Source organism: Thunnus thynnus, chromosome 20, assembly GCF_963924715.1.
Source record: "Thunnus thynnus chromosome 20, fThuThy2.1, whole genome shotgun sequence".
Lineage (NCBI taxonomy): Eukaryota > Metazoa > Chordata > Actinopteri > Scombriformes > Scombridae > Thunnus > Thunnus thynnus.
The window spans coordinates 24,824,397-24,850,576 of record NC_089536.1 but is presented as its reverse complement, the minus strand read 5'-3'; the positions used below and the strand labels follow the sequence as shown (position 1 = coordinate 24,850,576).

At 39.5% G+C, this 26,180-nt stretch overlaps 1 protein-coding gene across 4 annotated transcripts in view; it reads left to right on the top strand.

Moving 5' to 3' along the window:
* The window catches only part of ca10a (carbonic anhydrase Xa), a 257,388-nt gene that overhangs the window by 49,491 nt on the left and 181,717 nt on the right, over positions 1-26,180 (top strand). Inside the window, exon 1 of one of the 4 annotated variants that reach the window (XM_067576442.1) lies at positions 6,607-7,442. The exons of the other annotated variants lie outside the window; for them this stretch is intronic. Within the exon in view, the coding sequence (XP_067432543.1) occupies positions 7,433-7,442 (10 nt within the window). The 5' untranslated portion in view covers positions 6,607-7,432. Of the gene's footprint in view, positions 1-6,606; positions 7,443-26,180 lie in introns of those variants that run through there. 4 annotated transcript variants of the gene reach the window in all.

Sequence of the window (26,180 nt, the reverse complement as noted above, 5' to 3'; positions counted from 1 at the left end):
CTGAGTTGCTTCCATATTAGCTTGAATATTCAGCCTTTGCCATGTAGATTAGACTGGATTATGAGCAACCAAAATAAGTGGATTTTTTGACATGATCCTAAGTAAATCTTAACATTCCAAATTAGGGTTAAGGATTAAAGTTGGCATGTAGTAGTGAGGACTGAAGTTGGGATTAGGGACCTAGGGAATAAATACAATACAACACAGTGAGATGGTGTGGTATTACAGTGTGTGTGCACAGTAAATAAAGGCATCTGTTTCCCAAAGCAAACTGTGGCTTTCCCAGCATGTCCAGGCATACATAAATAAGTGGCTGCTTGTCCTTCCCTCAGGCACCAACCTCTGGGTGGTTTGCTCCTACGTTAATATCTCAGCTATCTCTTCTAGCAGTCCTCCACAGCGCGCTTGCTTTACTAACCGCCATACAACAGCTGGAGCAGTTAAACGCTATTCATGATCCTCTCGTGGCTGTGCGGAGAATTCCCAACCTTTTGTTACCTTGCTCTGCAGCAGGCAGGATTTCATAGCTTGGAAATAAAAGAGAACGGAAGGCTTTTCACTGCAAATGAAGCCCAATTTAATGAGGCAGAGAGAAATAATGTTGATGGAACATATTCCTACCTAGGCTGCTCGGACAGTGAGTGATGATAAAAGATTTGATTGAATAGTGAACAGTTTGTGCTCTGGATTTTCAGTCATATGTGATATACGCATTATAGGGCACGTCATTCAACACTTACTCTCTGTGAGCAATAACTCATTACAATTATAACCTCATCCTCATCCTCATCTACACTTCAGCTTTTTCATATTTTACTTATTAGAGATTATCAGAGAAGCAACTGAGGAGACGGCTGACAGATCTAGTTTTTGAATTATTTATCACATCTGAGTGTTAGAGGAGTTCTTAACAAAAGTTGTTACTGGTGTATTTGATTGGCAGTTGGAATAATATTGTAGGAATTGAAATGGAAATAATTCGACTCCCTAACTGGGAGAAGCAATAACATCGCTGTAAGGCTCCAGCGCTGGTACGGTAGTGCTATCAGAGCTCTGAGCCCTCTACGCTTCTTTTCACCTGTTAATGGCACATTTCACCTCCCTGGAAGTCTCTCAGCACAGATCAGAAATTGCAGTCCAACATCATAGAACATTTTCACCCAAAGGTTAGCAAAGCAAATGTGATCCTATTCTCAAGCCAGGTTCACTACAGCTGACCTTTGGAAATATAGCTCATCCTTTTTGAGCCTTTCAATTAGCTTGAAATTTGTATAAAGGTCAGATACGACTCTTAAGTGCTGTTGGTTTCCTCCTCTTCCTCAGCCACGTCTTCATGTTAAATCTTCAGTCAGGGTCAAAAAGTATGCCGTCAGTTTCCCTAAAGTGTTGTGGTTCTTTCTCAGAGCAAACACGAACCATTTATTCCAATACCGGGTCTTAGAATTGTATATTAGTTTGTTCATTTTACTGTAATTAATGGAAGCACACTGTGTGCTTTATTTAATTTATGCACTCATTATTTTGTGTCTGGAGTATGATTTGATAATTCAAGCGAACTTCAATTAACACAGGGATGCAAATACACAAAGAAAAGATCTTATTAAAATGTTTCCAAACTTACAAGGAGAGTGCCTGCTGTGTTGTAACAGTCAATTTAAACCTATTATAATGTCAAAGGACCGAAGATAGAATGAAAAAGCAGAGCCGACGTTCAATGCCTGGAGTTATGTGACAATACTGAGAGTGAGTATTGTGTTTGAGAACATCATTTGTTTGAATAATAATGATAGTGCTTCCTGTGAAATGGTTATAATTCATTGGTACAGGTCCTGTCTGTATTTAATAACATACACCTTCTGACACAAGTTTACCGCCATCACCAAATAATTATAAATATAGATAGAAACAAAATACAAATACTTTAAATTGTTTAAACTCAACTAAAACCTTTCTTAATAAGAGCATTTGAAGCTTGCCAGTACCTTGAGACTCCAGTAAATGTCTCGAGTAAATCAGGATTAGGAATTGGCCAGATCCATCAATGGATAAGTGCCATAAGAAGCCGGATCCATTTCCAGTGACTTTGCATTTATTTCCTGTTTCCTGTTATTTCCTCTTATCTCGTACAAACCTTCCTGCCACAAGAAATCTACACAGACACTTTTTTTTCTCCACAGATATACAACATACTGTAGGACTATATACAGAATGTTTTAGGAGACCAACAAAAGAAAGCTTTGATTCGGCTCACAAAATAAATTGCTTTTATAATTTTAATGTAGACCAAAATTATGTCGCACTGTGAATGTTGCAAAGGCAGTCGATGTCACAAAATATCTGTATTTGGATTTATATCATAAATGCTGATATAAATCTGTATTAAATAGTTTTACTTTGTTTTATTGTTTTGTTTTGTTGCACTGCCATTTATACTCCTCATACATAAAAAAGTGTTAATTGAGTCTGAATAAAAGCTGTCTAACTGTTAATGGTCTGGATGGAAATAAATAGTGGAGATAGAATGTAATGTTAGTGAAAAAATACAAATCAGAATTGCATTGGGCCATAGTGAGTGATTTCCTATAAACAAAAGAAAGCTATTGACAAAAAAACGACAATAACGGCCATATTGTGGAATAATTTGCATTATTTTATTTTTTTAAAGTAGGTTGTGCAATGGGAGGAAGTCCAGATGTAAAATACTGAATAAAGTTAGTTTGAAGTGTCTATGAAAAAAATCTGAAAAGCTTCCTTGGCATCCATTTGCATGCACTTTTAGACGGTCCCTATCCTACTCCATGTCATGCAAGGATCAGGCTTTAATATCAGTGCATGAGGTAAAAAATACCACCAGTGGAACATCATTATAAGCTTTTGGTTGGTCCAACCTTGGTGTGAAAGTTTAATGTCTGGCACACTAATTATGTTGGAAGATTATGAGAAAGCCAAAGGTCTTCCCAGCATACCTGTGTATTTTAAAAACAGAAACAATGGTTGATAATACAGAATTATTTAGAAAAGACATCAGAGGCTGATAACAGAACCCATACCTTGGCCGTTAAAACGTGCACTACATGTAACCCTGAAATTTCCAAAGCCATCTTTCTATGCTTTTAGCAATCTCTTATATTGATGTAGAGTCTATACATTGTTTTTTAGGAAAATCATGCATTTTATACCTTTAATTAGTCTGGTCTATTTATTTCTTTTGTTTGATTAAAAGTGGTCAAATTTAAATATAGAGTCCCAAATATACTGGCATAAGCCTATAAAATATAGTGTTAGTGTTTATTTGTGGGATGTAAACTCCCCCCAGGTTAATTTTGACAGTACATGCTTGACCTTGGAAACAGCAGTTGACAAAACAATTTTTTCCCAGAGCTTTTTATCAGAGCACATGATCTTAATCAGCAGTTGGAGTTTACTCAGTTTGGACTGTAGCACTTGAAGGACTTTACATACATTTTGGTTGAAAGAGTTTGAAAACCTACAGTTCCATGACAACGGTGTGATGCGAACAAAAGCTCAGGAATAAACAAGTACACATAACATTGAGATAAAATTGTTTTGTCAATATCCCCTCAGGTTGCTCACACCTCCTAAACCTTACACTGCCAGCTCTCTCTTCCTAGACGAGGCCCCCGTGTGCCAACACAACTTAGGGTTTGGGTGTATATATATATCGAGTAATCCTGCTGCTACTCTCCTAGTTTGAGTGATGTAACAGGGCAGAGTTTGGAGTTGGAGACCACCTGGGGCTAATCACAAAGATATGGAGGCAGCAATGGATGACGATGTGGAGGAGGACTGAGAGAGTAAGAGATAGACAAGAGAGAGAGGGTGGAGCTACAGAGAGGGCAACTTCAGGGCAGAGAGCGATGACAGAGCTCAGAGATACAGACAGAGGGATGCTTTTATGGAGCTCAAACACACACACACACACTCATTACAGACACAGCCCTCCGTTTGATAAGATTCTGTCCCAGGGATCCTTATTAGAAGACTTTGTTGTTGTTGATTTAGGATTAAAATGTTTAACTGCCTACTTATACTGTATAGGGGAAAATAATCAGGATGAGTGACGCTTATAATTGTATTAGTCATTGTTACACATCCAACAATTAGGCTGGTTTCTAACCAATTAAAGCTCTTATGTAAAACATTTCTTCTAAATAATGAGGATTTAGCAGCATTTTCAAGATGATTTGCAAATATATAGCTCAGTTAAAGGGCCAGTTCACCACAATATGAAAACACTATTTTCTAATTTACCTCCAGTGGTATCTTGGCATGCAGGCTTTGGTTTTATGTTCGCAGGTTTTGAGCCACATAGATTTCTGCCTCCGCTCTAAAACAGTGGAAGTAAATGGAATTCAATGCATGGAAAAATGATATTTAACAATTGAACAGCTTACTTATGACATTCTCATACTTAGAATTTCCTCTTGGGTAAAAATAATATTCACAATGATGAGTAAATTGAATGAATGATGAGTGATTCAGGTATGTCATACAACTCATACAGTCAGTCACCTTTCTCCACATGGGGAAAACTTTTTAAACCCTTTTTTAGTTTTTTCTTTTTTTCATGTTTTTTTCCCCTTATTTGCTTTTTTTTTGCAAGTTTATTAACAGATGACAGAACAGACAAACAGAAAACAAGGGGAGAGAGAGGAGATGACATGTTACAAAGGTCCGGAACCAAAACATGTCCCCAGCACTTGTTTGACTTGAGGTCTATAATCACGTGAATGAGTTAAATATGTTACAGCAATAAACTGAACCAAAAATAATAAAATACATTGTTAAAAATGCTGTTCATTGTGTCAGTGTATGCATCATCATCATCATGGGTATCACTGCCAATAGAGGTTTGACGTTTTCACAATCAAACAGCTGATCATGGTTTATGTGTAAGATTACCTGGACTAATGTCTATCTAACTTCATGTCAAACCCTTCCATCTTTCTTTCTGTCTCTGGACAGTGCTGCTCTCATGCCAGCTGTAGTAATATTTTCTCATTTCTTCAGATCTCCTAATACCACCACTGACACTACTAAACTTGCCTTTAAATTTAGCAGAACTAGTAGCCTTACATAGTCATTTGTTGATCAATTATGCTAATGATCAAATCTCACAATCGTGCAAACGTTCTCAATGAAGGTGGCATTCATCAAGACGAAATTATTTAATTGACGACAACTGTGCAGTTAAGTCCGACTTGGGGCGCTGATACGAACATTCCACATGCCAAAAAGTGAGTGAGGTTTGGTTTAAGAATGCAAAAATGTTACTAATCCACAGAACACACTGTCAGCAGCTTCATAGAGACTATTTGGCAGTAAATAGGTTCTCAGAAAACTGTTGACAATGAGGTCTCAGGGACAGATTTCTGAAAACCTGGACAAATAAAACCACAATTCTGCATGGCTGGATACCAGAGGTAAGTATAGAATTTAAAAACTGCATTTACTCAAAGAGAGTCAGAGAAGCAACTCTTCTGATTCAATGGGATAAAACTTGTCGGCACAAGTGTTGAATAAGGCACTGCACTGCTCCTGTTAGGATTATTCTTGTGCTTTTTGCTTTTAATAAAGCATGGAGGACAGCTCTTGATCTTGAATGTGCAAGCATCCGATGTAATCATCAGACCTTATCGTACATCTCCACATCTGATGCTCTGTTTTTCGAGGCTCTCAACCTCCGTCAGACCATTTTGTCACAGCTTCTCATCACAGGAATTTAATTTAATCCTGTGTTTGCCCCTCCTCACACTCTTGTTTGATAGCCACTTTTGTTTCCAGCAATCAAACAAGCGGCTGCAGTTTTTCTAGCAGCTTGTGAGCTGATTAACAATTTTCTTACATCCCACAGAGACAAGACCCAAGCACCAATTATAGAATTTTAGCCGCCAGTCGCAAAGTCCAAAAAGCAGCGTTGTGATAAATCCCCTTAAATGTTTTATTTATTTATTAATTTTTTTTTTTTTTGTGAATACTCCGGCTAAGCCCCTCTCTGAATCAATAGAGGAGGTTAATTGGCAGGTACGTTGTCTGGCAGGTAGCGAACTCTTCTTCAAGTGACAATCACTGATCGAAAACCAATTAATGGAGCACATACAGCACCGGCAGGGCCACGAACGATTTGCTGCAAGCAGGTTTATGGGAAGAAAATGGATATCCAATAGCACATTGCCAGCTTGTTTTGAATGCACCTAACCTTTCACTGGAGGTGGAAATAAGATTCTCAGTTTTGCAGAAGCTAATGTAGAGTGGGGGCAGATCTTATGAGAAGAGGCCTCCCAGTGGTTGGATCAGTGCCTGCAGAGTGGAAGAGATGGCTTCTGACAGCCAACACTACACAACAGAGACTGTTTGATGGGCCTCAAGCATCGTACTAAACAGATTTGGCCCCAGTGGAGATGACCATTGCAGGAGAAATTTCTCTTACCTATCATGGTGAAACATTACCTTCTGCACTGATGTGCTGCTGCACTCTTTTTCCACTTTGGATCTAGTCCATCCATAATCCATAAAGTTGTGTTTGCTCATAGTTTTCTTTTGTCTTGTCATGTTGTTGGAGTTCATATAATCTGATCAGCATGATAACGGCAGCAACAGTAGCTGGAAACTGGTTGTAGAGAAGATTCAGAGCCAAGAAGAGGCTGCTTAGGTGTGCATAAGCAGTCTCTCATGCAATCCAAGGTCAGTGGGTGAATTGGGAAAGTGTAGAAATGAAGAAACAGCAGCAAGCAATTGAAAACAGGCATGATGGAGGGCAGCTAAAGGCAGGAAGGGACAGGGAAATGAGAGTAGGTACAGGACACACAGAAAGCTGTTGTGGATTATTTGAAGGAGATAAGATTATAGCATAGATTTTAGTGAGGTTTTTTTCTTTTTTTAATTAAAACGATCATTTAAGAATGATTTATTTACCTAATGATGTAAAGTATTCCAGGGATAATATCTAATACTACATACTCCGGTGCAGTAGGTGGCGATATGCACTTTATAAGCAATTGTTGCAACCTGCCTTAAAACCAAAAGAAGAAGGAGAAGCAATGAGAGTAGATTTAGGAAAACAGCTCATGGTACCTCAGGAGATAGCTGCTACTAAGACCAGACCTTGTGTTGTGGTCAGAAACATGAGCGTGTTTTATATTTTGTGAGTTGACAGTACCATGGGAGGATGTGACAGGAAATGGCCCATTTAGAAGAAAAAGTTTAGATACTGACAGCAGAAGCGGAGGGTAGAAACTAAAGGTCCGCTCAGTGGAGGTTGGCTGAAGGGGTTTTGTTGGCAGATCAGTTTTTTTACCTGTTAACCGAACTGGGTATAAGAGAGCAGAGCCCAATACAGGCAGTAAAAAAAACATGGCAGACACTGCAGCCAGCTCCAGTGATTGACTGTCGGTAAGAAGAAAAGTGAGTGATGGCGATAGGTAAGTGTGGAATCTGAAACTTATAATGTTATCTGGTGATGCAATAGACAGAGGTGTATGTTGTGTTGTTTGTTTTAAAAGCATGTTGTCAGTGATGGCAGTATGCTAGTAAGCTCAATGTAAGGCTAGCTTAACATGCTGTTAGCTAATGTTGATAGCCAGTGATATTATACACAGAGGTGTATGCTTTGTGGATTGCCAACGTGAGGTAGCTGAAGAAGATGGTTTGATTTGGTTTAGGCTCAGTAACCATGCTACAGTAGTTAGTTTAACATGTTGTTAGCATGCTATTTAGCTTAGCACACCTACTGACCTTGTAGACTTGGCCTGTACTCTTACACTCACACACAAATTCATATTGAAACCATGTTCCTTTATTTGATGTCAAGAGATATGATTCTTGTATAGTTTCTCATACAGAGGTGTTGCTAACTGGTGGCTATTGATAAGACTAGTGGAAGTAGATAAACAGTGATGGTGGTTGGACAACAGCAGGCCATGGCATTCAGATGAAGTTATCTATGGGTGCGGTTGCATTTGGGCCTGGGTGGGCCCCAAAGAGTAGTTTTTAAACGGTACAAAAAATGTACAACAATGCCAGTGGGTTAGCGTTATCATAGCTCAGCCAAGGTAAAAGGGGCATCTACCTTAACTTAATTTATCACTAATGCAATGCACCACCCTTTGGCCAAAACAAAAACATTACAAATTAATGCTATACTCAGTCACTGATGGGTTGCAACTCCAGAAGAAAAAGCATGATTCAGTTTTGCACTAGACTTTTCCCTTTAAAGTCGTTGGGTTGGCTGCACCCACTGTGGTGTTTATATTCAAGTATAAGAAGTGTCAGGCTATTTGATTAATGCATTCCTGTCCTCACACATCTACTATACAAATTTCAGTCTGGAAAATCTCAAACCGACACCTGTTTATTGTATTTAACTGACTACATCAGGGGGGTAGTGTACAAAGGGAATTTTTGTGGTATGGCAATGTTAGATCTACAGAAAGCAGTTAATATGGTTGACCATGCTATTTTATTGTCCAAACTGAAAGCCATTGGTTTTAATGATGCAGCAGTGGGTTAGCTCTTATCTGAAAGATAGGCAGCAAGTAGTAGCTAGATATTGGAGGGACAATGTCTCATCCTAGGTCTATAAATTGTAGGGTCCCACAACAGAGTGTACTCGGACCTCTCTTTTTCTGAAGTGAATGACCTGAAGTCTTGTTGAAAGTACGCTGAGTGCAAAACTTAATGTCAGCAGGTTGATAACTGATAACAAACTGACACTCCATTTAGGAAAAAACGGAATCCATACTGGTCGAAGATAAAATTGAGAAGGTCTCCTGGTTGTTGTTGGTGACACTGTGCTTGCAGCTAAGGAGTCAGACACCTTTGCTGTGTGGTGAATAACCACATGTCAAGAGTGGGCCAAGCTGAAAAGGTGCTCACCACAGTCAATCAAAGAACACGCTTCTTAGCCAGAATTTAAAAATTTCTGGACAATGGCCAAACTTCACACCTCCAAACAGGCTTCAGACTTCTCAATGCAAGGTAGTAAGGGTTATTCTGAAACTCCCCATGTCAACCCTCACCTTGACCCTTCTCTTTTAAGAGCCTTGAGTGGTTGAAAGTACAGGAAATGTCTCTCAGATAGGGTTGTGCATGGTACATAAGATTGTGCATGGTGCTTTACCTCATACTTAAAAAAAGTATTTCATCCAGGTGAGGGTAGCCTATGCACACCTATTCCACAAGGAACTGACTTTGTTCCTCCCAGATTTAAGAGACCTGGGGAAGGAAACTTTTTCTGTACATGGCAGTAAATCTGTGGAAAAGATGGCTGGGAAATCTTAAAATCATAAGCAGCTTAGGATGTTTCAAGCTAGCACTTAAGAACTGGCTCTGAGGTTATTCATAGTAGGATATAATGTCTGATAATAGGGTGTCTTTCTATATTTTATTGTCTGGGTTTGTTTTTTGATGTAGCTTATTTACTTGAATTGTTATGGACAGACCCAGATTGTATATAATCTGCTGAAGGGGTTGTATAGTAATGTTGATATATTGATGTGTATCTCTGATGTTTTTAATTAGTTGTATGAACTGAGTGGCAAGTAGGGCCTGCCACGGTCCAACGAAACACTGGTAGTGATAGATGTTATTAATACAGTGAAAAACTTGCTTAGTGTATTATTGTTTTGATTAATGTGCTGTGTCATTCTTGCTTTGCCAGATCCACTATCTTAACCTTCCCCTAAACACCCCCCCATCCCCAAATGGACCACAATGGAAATAAGCCTCTAGGCTTTATTGTGTTATCCTGACTTCTCCTTTTCTATAAGCATTCAATGCCATGTTTTTTAAAATGACATTGTCGAATAAACTCAATCATTTGTGCATGCTGCATCCACTGCAGTGTCCATGGTTGCTCTTAGTTATTGTTGGCCATTTTTGTTCAATTGCATATTTTGCTAAATATGTTCTCTGTTCTACCAAGTCTAGTGGGAACTTGGCTCAGTAGAATTGGACAATTTTCCAGCAATCTACATGCAATGTCAATGTCGAGTGCCAGAGCAAGTAATATTTTCTTATTTACATGAGGAAAATGGTAAAGGTGTAGCAGGCAGATTGATGTATCAGTGTGCCGGCTTCAAGGACTTCAGCTGAGATTTTGCAGTATCCCTCGACACAACAGGACCTCAAGTGTAGAGAATAATACAGGCCCCCTCTTAAGATCCAATTACTTTGAATTGGTATTGTGCTTAAATGCAGCATCAGAACACAAAAACTCAACTGAATCTTGGCAAACCTAGGGAAAAGGACTGAGCCCAGGGGCAGGTGCTCACTTTGCCTGCTCAGCAATCCTTGAATCAATAAAAGCAGAACCCCGAAGAGAGAAACCTAAATTAATTTCATTAGTCTGGGTGTCAGTGGGAAGTTTTACTAACTCATGATGGTTTAAATGCTGTTTTAGCTCAGTCAAAGTCTGTTCTACCACAGCTAGATTATAGGGTCACTTCAGTCAAATGATTTTTTTGCAATATCACTCCAGCCTCCAAAACCCCATGTCACTGTTGTTATATTTGCTTATACTGCAGCAATATCATGCTGTTATTGAACCCGGCCCCCCTCCTGCATGCTACAGACTTTCCAGAGCTTGATGGATGCTTCTCTTGTCTCGAACAAAATCCTTCTCCTCTACAATTCATGTCTTGGTGTCTTCTTGTGTTGCTGTTGTCTGTCCTATTGAATGTGTGTGATGGAGTTCACATCCCGTCTGTTCACATTCAAAGACAGTCAGAAGCAAAACCCTGTGTGGTGCTCCAGCTCACTGTCAGAGAGCATTGGAGGAGCGCTCAGCAGACCTGCATAACACACACTCTCTCTCACACACACACAGTGGAAAATCATTCAAAAAATTCAGAAGGTTGTAAGGGCATTATTTACATTTTTGGTAACCCTCTGTCAAATTCTAATGTGATATTTGGAAAATTCTAAACATACAGTAGCTCCCTGAGCTAGATCAACACACACATGCACAAAGACACACTGGTGTATACACAGTGACAGCTGTGGGTATTAAGTGGCAGTGTGATGGATGGGGTTCAGGACAGGATGGCCCTCATAACCTCCCCTTTATTTACCCTCCACTGACTGACAGCAGGGAGAGAGACAGACTGAGGAGAGGAGATGAGAGGAGGAAACAGATGAGAGGAAGAAGAAGATGGAAGAGAGGAGAGGAGGTAACAGATGAGAGGAAGTAGAAGGGAAGAAGGGAGGAAACCAATGAAAAGAGGAGATGAGAGAGGATGTTAGATGAGGGAAGAGGAGAGGAGGAGAGGAAACATGAAAAATGAGAGAGAAAAGAATGAGAAAAGAAAAGAAAACAGATGAAAAGAGGAGAGTAGGAAGAGAAACATGATAAGAGGTGAGAAAAGGAAGAACGGAGAGGAAGAAGGGGGAGAGGAGGAAACATGAAAAATTTGACAGAAAATGAGAGAAAGGAAAGCAGGAGAGGAAGAAAGGAAAGAAAAGCAGCCGGTGAGTGAAGAAAGAAACAAATGAAGAGAAGAGGAAGAAGAGAAAACATGAAAAGAACAGAGGAGGATAGGAAAGGAGAATAGATTAAAAAGATGATAGGAAAACAAAGGAGGAGAGGAAGGAGGTGAGGAGGGAAGGAAGGGCAATATTAAAAGAGGAGAAGAGAGGAGGGGAGATGACACAAGAGAGAATGAAACATGAAAGGAGGAAAGGAAAGGAAACATAAATAGAGAAGAGGGATAGAGACAAAGCATGACCAGAATAAAACAAAAGAAAGGAGGACAGGAGAGGAGAAGGAAAGAGGTAGAGACCAGAGGAGAGAAGACAGAAGAGGAGGGAAAACAGATACAATAAGGAGATGAATGAAAGTGAAAGTAAAAGAAAAGGAGGCACGTGAAGGGGAGAAAAGAAGTAAGGACATAAAAGAAGACAGTGTCAGTGGGAGGCACAGTCGGAGCAAGAGAGAAGAAGAAATGACAGCAGAGTTGGAAAAGAGAAGAGAGGAGGAGGAGAGGGAAGATGAAAGAAAGGAGATGAGAGGACAGGGTAGATGGTAGATGGGGGGGATGCATGAGGAGAGTAGTCAAGTCAGAGTTAAACCAAGCGAGGAGATGAAAGCAGAGGCAGCCGAGTGGAGGTTAAGAGAATGAGAGCGGTGGGATAAATAGAGTTGAAGGTTGGACGGAGGGGTGGGGGATTTTCTTAAAGAGCGATGCGAACAGAGGAGGGGAAAAAAAAAAGTTTGAAAATATTCCACACGGTTGACAGTAACCCTATGATGATGGGTGCAGACAATTTCCTCACCTCCTTTAAATCCTTCAATTCCACAGGTCAGTGTCAATCCCCGGCTGACTGTCAATCACCGAGAGACTGTGAGCGCTGCTGGCCTCCGACTTCCACTGACAAGAGGAAAACTTTCTTTTCACACTCTCCCTCTTTTGATCTGTGCTGATCACTTAAGACATGCTCAGTCAAAACTGGCTGTCTGAGTTATTCTGTACCTTCACTCCATCCTTATTTAAATCAAATCTGCCTTTTCTCCTCTTGCTTTGCTCCTTCTTTTACTCTCCCCTCTGTCAGTTGCTTGATGTCCTTCTTCTCTCGGCTCTCTGAAGATCATATGACTGGCCTCTCAAATGTCAGCGAAACATCAGCTTTCTTCATTCCACCAATTATGAGCAAGGGAGCGTTTCAGAGTTCAGTCTGTTCAGGTTCACTGATGGTGTTTGATCGCTCAAGTGTGTTAAGCCTCTTTTCAGATTTACATTAAACGCAAATAAAATGAAATTACAATACATTAGAATTTAGGTACTGTATCAGAGATGCAATCAGTATCGTATTATATCAATATGTTTTGTGACATCAATCTGACATCATTTTGGCAGGCATGGAGGTAGCTGTAAAAAGATTGACTTTTTAGAAAAATGTCTGATGATTATGAACCAACATCTCAGGTTATAAGGAGTGTCTTTTTTTCTATGATGTCAAAGTAGATCAACATCATAGAACCCTAACCCTAACCCCCTAACCCCCTAACCCCTAACCCTAACCCCAACCCTAACCCTAACCCTAACCCTAACCCCCTAACCCTATCCTCAACAGATCACACAGAAACTGAGATATTTGTAAAGGTTACATGTAGATGGTGATTTTTATAGTGCGTATGATGTCTGTGCATTTTATTTTGACAATTATGATTTTGAGACTGAGGGGTACTAATCTTGTTGCAAAGTCCTCAGGCGCAAAGTAAGGCTAGCGGGTTGAGGCTACAATAGCAGCTACTAGCATGACACTTGAATTTGTACAGTTGAATGAAGTGAGTCAAGTCGCATTGTGGGTATTGTAGGTGGCAGGTTTGGACGGTTAAGTATGCTTTTTGCATCTGGACATTGGGGATAAATTGAGTATTGCACCTCCATAAAGTTGTGGGACTCACAAGACACATATTTTATAAAAGAATGGTTGAATTGAGACAGCTGAGGCCGAGATATTAAGACTGTATAATTTCTAATAAGGGTCCAAAAATGCTAGAGCCTACATTTCCCATAATGCAACTGATATCATAGTTTTTTGTTAGATCGTCTCTACCCTGATGTTTTAAACCCAAGGTTATAAAGATCTGCTCTTGAGTCCATTATTCTAACCATCCTTAGTGAATCATATCTAATCTTCTTAATGATACATGAAGCAACACTCCTCTACCAACCACCCTCTTCGGGTTTTTTTTACCCGCCGCCATATTTGGTATGAACGCCTGAGAACACATTGGTCCCAAATCTTCAAAATTATTCAGTGAGCCTTCGTACTGTGGATTTTTGCACTCATTTATTGAGATTATTGCATTAATTTGTCATCCTGTCTGTGCCAGTGAATCTAGTGACGCATTTTGCATTTGGAAAACGTGTCCTTGTAAGCTGATGTATTGCCTACTTAGAGCTAAATGAGGTTGGATTCTTTTGGTGACAGAAAAGAAGCAGACAGAAATGATCTCTTTGACACTTTTCCCCCATTTATTTCGGGTAATACTACGAGCTTGAAAAAAAATTATACAAGATAACCAAGTAAATGACATGCTTGACCTGTGGAGTGGCCTTATGGTCAGCCAGGCAACATAAGCCATATGTAATTACATACATAAATACAAACAGATACAGATTCAAGATTTAGTTTATAGTCCTTTTCTTATGTACTTGCATACACAAAAAATGAGATGCTGTTCCTCTGAGCCTACAGCAGTGCAACAACAACAGAAAGGATGAAGATATATATTTAAAAATCCCTTAAAAACAATAAATATGTAAATCCCAAAGAGAAAAATAAAAAAAAAACAAAAAAAGAAATATTCTTATGTGCTTACATCACTGATAAATATGTACACTGAGCTTTTTATTATTCTATCAGCTCATCACACTCCCTTGCAAAGTGAAAAACTGGCTTCATTGCATAGTGTTAGCTATGTTTGTAACTGTGATTCAGCCTTCACTTCAGGGTCCAGGCGGCCATGTGAGGCAAAACTGTGTACATTCCACAGATATTAAAATCTCCGGGAGACAAGATTATATCAGAGAGGAACCGATGATGGCCTGCTTTATATCTCACCACGGACATCTTTACAAAATAGCATTTGGATTCTCCTCTTTTTTCTTTTTATTGATACTGATATTGTGTACTGAGGGGATTACAAATTGTGATATAAGTCATATAATCTGTTGTGGTCGTCTGAGCTCGATGCAGGACAAAGAAGATTACAGAGGAAAATATACGATTACATCTGATTCCCGTTGTGTTTATTTTAGTTTATATGCTACTCTGTCAGCAGCTGCCTTGTATGCTTAGCATCTCAGAGTGACATTTTTGAGAATTAGTGTACAGTATGTGCAGTGCAGCTGTGTATCTACAGTACAGTAATTTGCTGATGCTTGTACAACAGTCTTCCCTTTGATTTACATCACCTTGGTAAATCGTGTTGTGTTAAACTCCTTACATACACCCCCGGAGGGAAACAAATGGCACGCAAAGCTGAGGACAGATTGCTTACAGATGCCACGAGGTGCTTTTATGATTCACCTCTCCTCCTTCATATTATCAGTTGTTTGGTAATGTGGAGAAAAACAAAAAAATAAAATCTGTATCACGTTTTTTTAGGATTGATATTGTTTTCCCGGCTTTGGTTCGGGATTTTTCAACAATAACCAAGCCAGCAGCAGCAAGAGGCAGGTGAATAACACAATCATTATAGAGTAACTCTGCATTGATAAAACTTCTTTTTGTCTTCGAGGATCTGCAGCGGAATGTCAGCGGAATGCAAAAGCTGAGTATTATATCACGGGACTTGTATTGTGGTGCCTGCCGCGCTCTGCGAGATGTAAAGATTAAGCTGCATCCTCCGGCTCTGAGCGTTCTCCGTTTTGCTTATGGAGGCAGAATAGCGGCATGCATAGTAAATGTGAGGTGCCTGGCAGAGAGAGAGAGAGAGAGCGTCTAAAGACATTATGCAGAGTGCACCGGCAGACACTGATGGCCTCAAATACAGACAAATCAATGGTGGTCAGACACACAACAAACTCCTATACCAGCTATACTGTCAGGGAGTAGTTACTTTATGAACAGCAGTGTGCAGGAGCAGGCTGAATGTGCTGTCAACACAACCAACCAACATGTAAAGTTTTAAAACTGGGCTGAATTTTGCTCAAACACTTATAACAACCTATGTGTTTGACAAAGAGCTCATGTGGCCTTCTGAGGAGTTTGTAGGGCAACCATACTGGAAGAACAGAAAGCCAAAGAGAAACCTTAAATTACAGGTTCTGTTCCAGAAGTAAGAAAAACTCATCTAAAATCTCAGAGGCATTTGTAATTATGCTAATAAGTAAAATTCCAGCCTTGGAACAGAACCTTTCCCAGTAGTATGTCATGTGGCTCACTTCATATGTTTTTAGTGGCCTTTAACAAACACCTTTTCCCAAAAGCCCTAGACATTCATGGGTTAAACATCACAGCTCAACAGAAGAGGCTAACTCAGACATGTCTGTAATAACAGCAGGACAGAGAGGAGCAAATGCTGTGGAAGTTTTTATAGAGATTATAACTAGAAAGTTGGAAGAATTACTTTAGAACATTTAGGACATGGACGAAACAAAGTTACAATCATAGTAGTTTAACATTATTAAAATTGCAAAGGTTTATATTTCTTATAGGAACTGCTAATAAAGTTAAGTTGTCATAGAATATGGAAAGTAAACCCTAGCAACACCCTTGATCTTTTAAAGACTGATAAAAGAAACACTGAATGAGAGATTGTATTTAGCTCCAGAAGCTAGTAGAACAGAAGAGGAAGTGATGTCATGACTTTGGCTCTCTATGGTGGCATTGTCCATTTTGGACAAATAGCCGACTGGACACAGTGTCAAAGCAGTAAACCTGTGTCCTATATTAAGCTTGCTTGGCGTCGTCCAACAGTCCCCTATAGGTTTTAACCACTCAGTGGTAACAAACAGTGATAGAGAAGCGCTCTAGGGAAAGCATTTCAAACCAGCACATAATAACTGTATAATCGAGGCTGCTGCAAAGTGAATTAACAACAATAACACACTCCATCCATTAACCATAAGACCTTTTGAAAAACAGATATGTTTTAATGCAACAAAATAAAAAAGGTACATAGGTAGACATAGGTAGAGGCTGTAGCTACACAAACACTATAGGAGTGGATTGAATGTGCTCTATGTGCTGATCACTATGTGCGTGGGTGGTCACATGTCACTCAATCTTTTCATTTCTTTTGCACCAAATATTTTCTTTGGTATTGATTTTACATGGTTGATGGTGTGTGGTTATCCTTACTGAGAGTGAGAATCTTCAGATATATGAGGTGGTTGTTGTGACTAATATACTGATTGATCTACTAGTACATGATGATGTGATGATTCATATGTTGTGGGCACTTCCCATGAAAAAATCAGTAACTGTAGGAACCTATGACTGAACGGAACAGATGCATTTAATTTTAATCAACACACCTGTTTACACTGGATGTTCAACAGCTTGTGCTTCACTCACACTTCAAGCATAACTGTGCCTAAAAGCATATTTTGTGCTTTTATTTGATGCTATATTACAAGAGTGTTCAACAGTGTCACAGTTTTCATCAGCAGATGGGGTTTGCTTAGTTGTCATGAAACTTTTTTGAGCTGTTTTAAGATTTCTCGTCCATGTTAGCTGAAAATTTTGCATGAAAGTTAACTCTCTCAACCTTACATACATTACAACATTCATGTTTTGTATTGAGCTGTGAGTGCTGCTGAAGTGCTTCTGGTGCACCGTAGTACATGTGCATCCAGAACTGAAGCTGCTGCTGACATACTGCTGGAGACAGAAGACCTTTTACGGAGAAGGTGGAGGTGGATGGTTGGGCCAGCGAAGCATCTCACAGGACTCATGTGCATCCTATCTTTTATCAGTGTTCACAGTTGGTTGCTTTTAATAATGACTGTGATCTTTCTCTAACCATAACTAAAGCTACTTGCCTAAACCCAACCAACCTTAAACATAGAGGTGACAGTTCAGAAAATGCTCATTTTTGTAACAGTCATTGGACAACAGTGTCATTCTGCAGATAGGGTTTCGTTTTGAGGACATTCGCATTTGAATTACTATATTTCAACATGTGTAGGACCTTCTTCATATGAAAGACGACTGAAACGCTGAAACAACATCATGTCACTCATTTCACACTGCAGTCAGCAGGTGTAACAGTGCGTCCTCAAAAGAAAGTTGACGGTATAGGTCTAAAATTCAGGCAGGCAAAAACAACTTATGGTTATGTTTATGCCATCTAGCAGCCATTGTTATTATGTCCTGCAGAAGTGATGCTGTTCAGTTCACATCAATATAAGGTGTCTTCCTTGTCAGGAGGAGGCGGGTAGGGAGGATAACTAGATAGATGGAGACCACTGTTCACCTCCCACTTTTAACCAAATGTCCTTCCCAGTGAAAGACTCTGTGAATCACTACGGCCTGGGTGTTGCAACCTCATCTTTCCCTAACCCTAAGCAAGTGGTTTTTGTGCCTAAAACTAACCAGACCTTAACCACAGCATTGTGACACCATAAAACATCATAATAATATAAAACGGTCCTGTGGGTCATTCGTCTGGTCCCCATCCATCCTCTGGAGGGCACTGAAAACACTCATATAGGTCGTTTTGGGATTCATTGGAAATAGACCTATTCTGTGGTTTTAGTATGAGGATGTGTTGGATGTAAGGTACTCCATGACCATCCCATCTGCTGCCTCGGTTTGGGTTTAACGCGGTTGCTAAAGGTCTTTTGCAGCATCAGGGATGGCTTGAACATCTGGACCGGTGTGTTTTAATGCTGATGAGGTGGACCTGTGTCGGCTGGCAGTGACTAATACCCATTTAAAAACTTTTAAAGACCTCCCATGCTCCCAGGTCCCTACTCATAGCGAGCTAAAAAAAAATTCATTATTCTCATCGTTAGTGCACCTCTCTTCCCCTTTTAACTTCACCTACTAGAATGACTGTATCATGCATAAATCATCCTAATATACGTATATTCTCTTTTCAAACACCCCGTGTGACTGATTACAGACCCATTTTCTACACAAATCAGTGAAAGAATTCACAATCCTGCAAAATATTGCTTTCATAATTATATTTACCCCTTTCATTTTCACTGTTTGCTGACTTTCTGTTGGACCCACAAAACCAGCCTTTCTCATTCTAACACACCAGTTAACTGAGCTAACAGCAAAGTAAATGAGCTTTTCTCTCCCTCCACATTCAGAGGTCAGATTTTCCCATTTTTGAGACCCATTTTCTTCTCTCAACCAATTCCACCCGGCCCAGCATGCTGCCCTATGCCTGACATTGAGAAGCAGAGAACCCCATGTAAATACATGAGCTGCGGAGGGTTGGGCTGGGGATGGAGTCTCCATTAAGTTGGGTAATACAGCGAGACGCTGTTTAAACAAAGCTTCTCAGCGGGGCTCTGCTGCAGTTCAACCCCAGTGCCTGTAGGATTCCTCACCGGACTGGTCTGTAATGAGGAGGGAGTGCCTCTAAGGCGGGTGACCCCCCGCCGATAACCAAATCTGCTCCACAGATCTGAGCAAGGACACAAAGATGAATTAGTGACATGGAATTCACAGCGGGGACAGACTGGAATAGGCAGATAATGACATATTGCCCTCATCTCTGGCTTTCCTCTCATCACTTGTGCCCAGCAGTGATTTTTTTTTAAATGTGTTTTACCATATATGGAATGACATTGTGCTCCATCTCCCAGGGACTGTAGAAAGATGGTGATGAAATAGATGTGGAGAGTGTGTGTCAAGAGTGAGAAAGGAAGGATGAGTTGTGTACAGTTTACTGTTGATGCAGTGTGGCGGCGTTTTACTCGATTTGCTCTTTGGAATAACCTTTTCCCGGCTCTGTCTGATTGAGAAATTACATCAACTGCACTCGACACCCGACACGAAAATCAATTCAACCTAGGACATCATTTTCAATTTGGATGCATTTAACTTGGGGCTCATCCACAGTCCTTAATTCACCAAATCACTCCCCGCTAACGAATATTTCATTAAGTTGATTTCAGTGTTTTCTCTCAAAGGTCATAAAAAAGCCACCCTCTACGATTTGTTACCAAAACCTTGTTGACTTGCCAGATTTGTAAAGTAACACATTTATAAGGTGTTGACTTGAACAGAATTAATGGTGTTTTTTCATGCATGGCAAGACAGATTACTCCTTTTAGCTTCACTGCAGCCTTCACTGCAAAGTTTTCGCACCATCTTTCATACACTTTCCTCACTATAAACTTCTAAACTCTGCAAGCTGTCTGCATAGTAATGAGCATGTGAATCAATGGCAATGTGAGGCAGCTGAGATTATGATATTATCTACAAGCGGGCAAGTGTACCGATCCAAATCAATCAATCATAGAGCAGCTTCCAAAGGAAATGACTCAATTACTGCACCTGTATAACTCACAGTGGACAGAGAGAAAAGCTAGTCGCTTTTCAAAGTATTGAGCGCTGTGTTGAATTATATCTGCCTGTGATCAGACTGTGCTTTGAACAAGTAAGGGGTAATGACATGAAATAATATAAATGACTATATTGTGTGTAACACTAGGTTTCAAGCGCCTCTACATTTAAGGCTATTTCACCCCACTAACAAATATTAAAAAAACTCAATTACCTCTATCTAGCCACACAGACCAGTGCTTGAATTTGGCACTTATTTTGGCCCACATGAGTGCCCATATACTTTTTATTGCATGCTCTCAACTCGTGGTGAAGCCTCTCAATAAAAATTTAAAAAGCGGAAAAATTTCCTTGTTGAAATAGATTCAGAATACCCAAAAAAAAAAACAAAAATCCATTACCTCGTAGCCAGACATGCCAGACATTATCTTGTTATTTTCAGAATAAGTCGTGGCTACTCAAAAATGGCATCAATTTGCATGTGAGTTGTACTATACATGTTTTTAAACCATTTTTATGAAAAAATAGTTTTGTGCAGTTTGAAATTATTTGTTTTTTTGCCTGTATGTCTACAAGTTTTCAACACAGGGAAAATATCTGCACATTAATGGATAGAGGAGGGTGTCAATGTTCCAGGGATATAAGAACCATGTAGATGGGACATTCTGAGCCTTAATCATGTCAAAAATAAAAAATAATAGAAGATCATTTTAATGGATTTTGTCACTCCTGTTGTTATTCCTTGTCTGGCATAGAGTCAGCGTGAGCACCTGAGCCTCATTTCTTTAGCCTGTATTTGTTTACGTTCTGGCAAATTGTCACCATGAAAAGTCCTGCTGAATGAACTATTAGCACGTCCTGTTTGCACTGTGAGCAGGGATGTTCAAACAACTAGAACTGGATTACTGAGACACTGAAGAAAACTCAAAACCCTGATGATTATAAGGCAAAAGCTGCAGTTAGAAGAAGTGTCTTTTTAAAATCGACTTCAAAGTGGATTCATGGATGTTGTGAGATATTTACAGTCAAAAACAACAATCTAATAAAATCAATATCATGTCTGTGTGTTCAGATTTGACTGAGTTATGACTCTAGGAAGAAGTCTGCTTATTGATGTTGAGGCACATTGCATCCATCAGGGGCAGTGGGTTAAATTCAGTTCCTTTACACCACTGCCTGGTAACAAACTTCAGCTGCTTGTTGCAGTGTAAATCAAATCAAGGCTGCAGATGTCCTGCATGGGTCCCTTTTTAGAGATGTAGGGCTTTTCTCACACATTCTGTTAGGATTGATAACACTTCACTGGTAAAAAAAAATGAACATAAAAAGTCTTAACCAGACATTTCATTATTTTCATGTCTATTTTTAGCCATACCTTATCTTAGGCTTTACACACTTTTGGCAGTGGTGGTTACATCTAGCAAAGCAACATGACTTTCTTAAAATATTGTCCCCGTTATTCTGGATAATCAACACACGTCACTGTCAATAGTTTTCTCTAGAACTTCTTTCTACCGAGGAAATAGTCTTTTTGAAATGTTTGCAGAGATGCCAGCGGATTGCCAAGAGTAACAGGGAAAACATGTGGCTTTTTAATCTCCTAAATGTAATTTTTCACCACTGTGAGCACCACTAACAAAATTCTTTTCACAGCCCTTCTATCAGAGACAGATATCTGAAAACCTGGACAAATAAAACCAATCTGCATGGCATGATAAACCAACCCTATAAAATGTTGGATTTGTGTCAAGATGCAAATCTGACTGGATGACCCAATCTCAGATGATACTCCATTTCCCTAAATCTTTTTCATTCTCTAATCTAATTTTTAGGTCCAAATAAAACTCACAACTATGAAAAAATCCCATTTTAAGAAGTCAATACGTCCCCCGTTGTTCCTTTAGTTTTTCACCAATTATTTCAAACAAAGTGACAGAATCATGAATCAAAGTGTGATCAGGCTCATTTTAGTTTTAAAGAAGTAAGAATTCCAGGTTTAGTTTAAGATTTTAATGATTTTTGTTGCAATGACTTTTTTATGAACTCATAATGATTTTTTTTATGTTTTATGATGTGACAGCACTGCAGTTAAGGCCTGGTTAGATTTAGACACAAAATCCTCTTGGTTTGGGTTAAAATAAAAAATAAAAACAGCTGCAAATGGCCGGTTTTGTCGGTTGAAACGTGAGGCAAGCAGTGGTCTCGAGGTAGTCTTGAACAGTGCTTTTCCAACTTTCTTCAATCTAAGTTTCTAGCCAATCACCCAACCCCTCCTCCTTCTCATATAGACATCATCTGAACTACGTCACTTTGCAAATGTTGATATGATACCTATTGTTGAAACATTGTTGTATTAAACATATTCAGATGTACAGATTCAATGTATCTGTGGTTTGCAAAAAACGTACAGCACCAACATTTTATTCTGGTGATTAGGGTGCAGATAAAGGTTAACTGGGGTAATATCAGTGTCATTATCACCGTCGCTTCATCTGACTTCATCTATTTTCCCCTCTGAGCATGAAGGGGCTGCATGTCGGCCTGTCAGGCCAGAGACCTGGGGAGTAATTTACACCCTGGTTGGCCTGATGTAAATTCAGCCAGCATTTTTATGAGCTGTGGAGAGGCGGACTGAGCTGTCTTGCTGCTGGGGGAGCAGACAAATGGATCTAGTTGACCAGCATCTGCAAACAAATCATAGTCAGGGAGGGCCCCACTGTGATTTATTTCTGTGTGTATGTGTGTGTATTTGTGGTCAGGGTGCGGAGGGATTGATGAATATTTCATTCATTAGAACTAAAGCCGACTGAGAGTAGAGAGCTCACAGTCAGCATCGTTCTCTCTTACACTCAGTCTGCCCCATTGGCTTTGAAACCAAAAGCAGTCTGTACAAATGCACTCTGAGAGTCTACTCAGGCATATTTAAGAAGCTAGCAAACATTTTGATGTCGAATCAAAGCAGATCAAAAAGTCTGCACTGATGTATGATCAATCACAGCATACACAGACCAATGATGCATCTGAGTCATAAAGGGGGACTCAACATGTGTCTCCAGGTGTTGGGGAGTACTGCTGCATATAAACAAAAAAGTGGTACAATTCAATCAATTCATATACACTGAACAATTGCATCAATAGTCTTAACATTGTCACAATGTAGATAAAAGGTATATATGATGTTTTGGGGTTATAACTGGAGTCATGTCTCCTCCTCTGGTTTTGAAATGTAACTGCTGCAGCTACATTTGATGATGACATAGATGGAGTTTTAGGTTGTTCGACTATACTGGGCAAAAAATATGTGGGCCCCCCAACTGGCGAATGGCTCTCTATTGCTGTTTTTTTGGCAATATTTGCACTGAGCTAAGCTGTGAGCAACTACTACCATACAGTAAGGTAAAACACTCTAACTAAAGAAAATAGTGCCAAAAATGTCCATATTTTTTTGTCCAGGGTCATTTTTATTGAAGAATAGTATGGCAAACACACACCCAGCGATATCATTGGTCAGCCCTTTCTACCAAGCAGTACCACAACAATGTGGGTCAACACAGTTGCAGTGAAAACAGGTGTTCCTGGCTTGGCACAGCACAGTGCCATTGAAGCAGGCTCTACTGGAGGCTTGGAAAGACAATCAATCTCAGTCTCTATAGATTTAGCACGGAGCCACGCCTCCTGGAGCCCATCCCTTTTTAAATGATTTTCAAATGTGTGTAGGAGATGGGGACGGGCTGAATGGCTACATTTTATTACTGTTTAATTTGGATTGATGGTGAATTCCCTGAACTATATATAACATGTCCAGCCCTGTTATCCTTCTATTATTTGTAAAACTGAATTCTCACACATTTAAATAACAAAGACAACATACCTAACAGCCCAAAGATGACCCCATCTACATTTTGTATATTCAAATTTTCCTCAATACTTTCAAACCTGCTTTTCAAATCTACAGCTTAAAGCTAATCTCAGTTGGGAAATAGTGCAAGTGAGTCTTAAAAAATGATGAGGCGCTGAATGAGAAGAAGATGAAAGACTTGGCAGTGAAACCACAGAAAAAAAAACAAGGAGTATTTCACTCTATGTACTTTTATCAGAAGGCCTCATTAGTTCTTTTTGGCATTGTTGTTGTGAAGGTTTGAAAGTTTATCATCTCCAGGTAGCACACTGTGGGCAGGATTTTCTTCAGAAAGCATTTGTGTATGTGAAGAAAGTTTAATTATATTTGTTAATGCAAAAAATCAAGCAGGACATAACTAGGGTGAATTATTCATTGTTGTTACGCCATCATAACACATAAACATCTTCTCTTTTAGTGAATTCATAATATCATTAATGCTCTAAAACATCTATTTAGTCACACGGTTTATGTTATCAGTAGGAATATTAAAAAAACAACATTGAACCATAGCATAACCTTTCCCTGTAAGTATATGAAGCATTAAAAGATTAAGTGTACACTGTATTAAACATGTATGTGGGTGTAGCTCATCATCTCCTGTCATAAATACACATGATTCCCATAATCTGCTTTACTGTGACTATTTATCTGTTGGCTAATGAGTTACCTCTGTGCATTGAGACCTTGCTACACTAAACACAAGTTACAGTTGGCAGATGAGTTAAAAATTGTCGACATCTCATTTAGCTGCTCTTGCGTGTTTGCAAGAAGAGGCAACACTGATTTCACTGTCCTGTACAACATTCTGTACAATGTTTCCTGTCAAACACAGTATAAGTCTATAGGGTCGGAGGGATATCTAGTTTATGTTGAGTATAAATCTTCACACCATGTCCCTTTCTGCTCATTACCGCGAAAAACGTCATTAAATTAACACTGCAGGCTTAAATGGATTCTCCATGTCCATGTGCATCTGTGTTGTTAAACTTGTGTACTTGTGTACTTGTATATGCACGCATGAATGAATGTATGAGCCCGTCCCATGTATGCCAGTGCAATTTCACATGTGCTAGTGCATTTCTAATGAGAACATATGGCAGAGGAGAGCAAACATGAAGTAATTGTGTACTTTGCGAGGACGCCATCAGCGAGCCTCCCCTGCTTCACATCCTCTACATCTGTCGGGGCTCCGCGTGTAGAGAGTTCCCCTGCAGTACATCCCAGTTCGATCGGAAGTCTCCTAATATTAGCTCCTCCACTGCTTCTTGCCACAATGCACTGTTTGGAGAGATTCATTATGCTATTGTTTGCCTTTGTTACCCATTATGGACTTACTCATCTATTGTGGTTGATTTAGTTCCAACACGTCACAGTCTTGTTATTCTTTCCGCCATACGGTTCTCCCAAGTGCAATTATATTCTTCAGTTGTTCACTCTGTCCTTCAACGTCTGTGTTTCTCTTTCTTTCTCTTTTATTAGCTTCTACCAGCACATAGAGTAAATCACTCAGTTGGTCCCAAATATGTCAAAATGTGCTGTGCTTGTTTCATTGCAGGACATCTAAAAAGAGACAATGAGTCTGCATCACATTGAGTTTTTGATAATACATATCCAGGGTTCTGATTAAAATTAGTTAATTTAGTATTAAACTGGTTGTATTATGTGTTATAATCATTTTGGGGATTTAAATACACAATTGTTTTTGGATTCCGGTCCTTTGTGAGAACCCATCTAATAAATTGAATATGAAGGCTCATTCTTGACCTTAAAAAGTAGTTTGACAACAATTTTTTACACTCAAGGTCCACATAGTAGCTTTTTCCTCAGCTTTCAAGTTGAATGTCACAAGCAGTAAGCACTTACCACAAACTATTTAAGATCTCTGCTGGTACACCCTAAAAACAGGCTAAAATGAAATCAAATTATTCCGGAAGGTTTAGTAAAGAAAGGTTCCACACCTAAATTCCATCAGCCATTCCCTTCAACAATAAAAGAATGGCTCCAAACTATTTCCAGAAGTAAAGAAATTGAATAAAATGTGACAAATATCACAAGTTTGAAGCCATGGTACTCTGCAGGAAAAATGGTGGACTACCCATTTTGGAATAAGTTGCCCAAGTGAGGGGGTTCAACTATCTTGGGGTCTTGGTCATGTGTGCGGGTAATTCCTTGTGCAGAGCTGTTGTGGTGAAGAGGTAGCTGAGCCTGAAGGCTAAACTCTTGATTTACCAACCATTACCTTCATTCATAAATTTTGCATCTTGATTAGAGTTTGCGGATA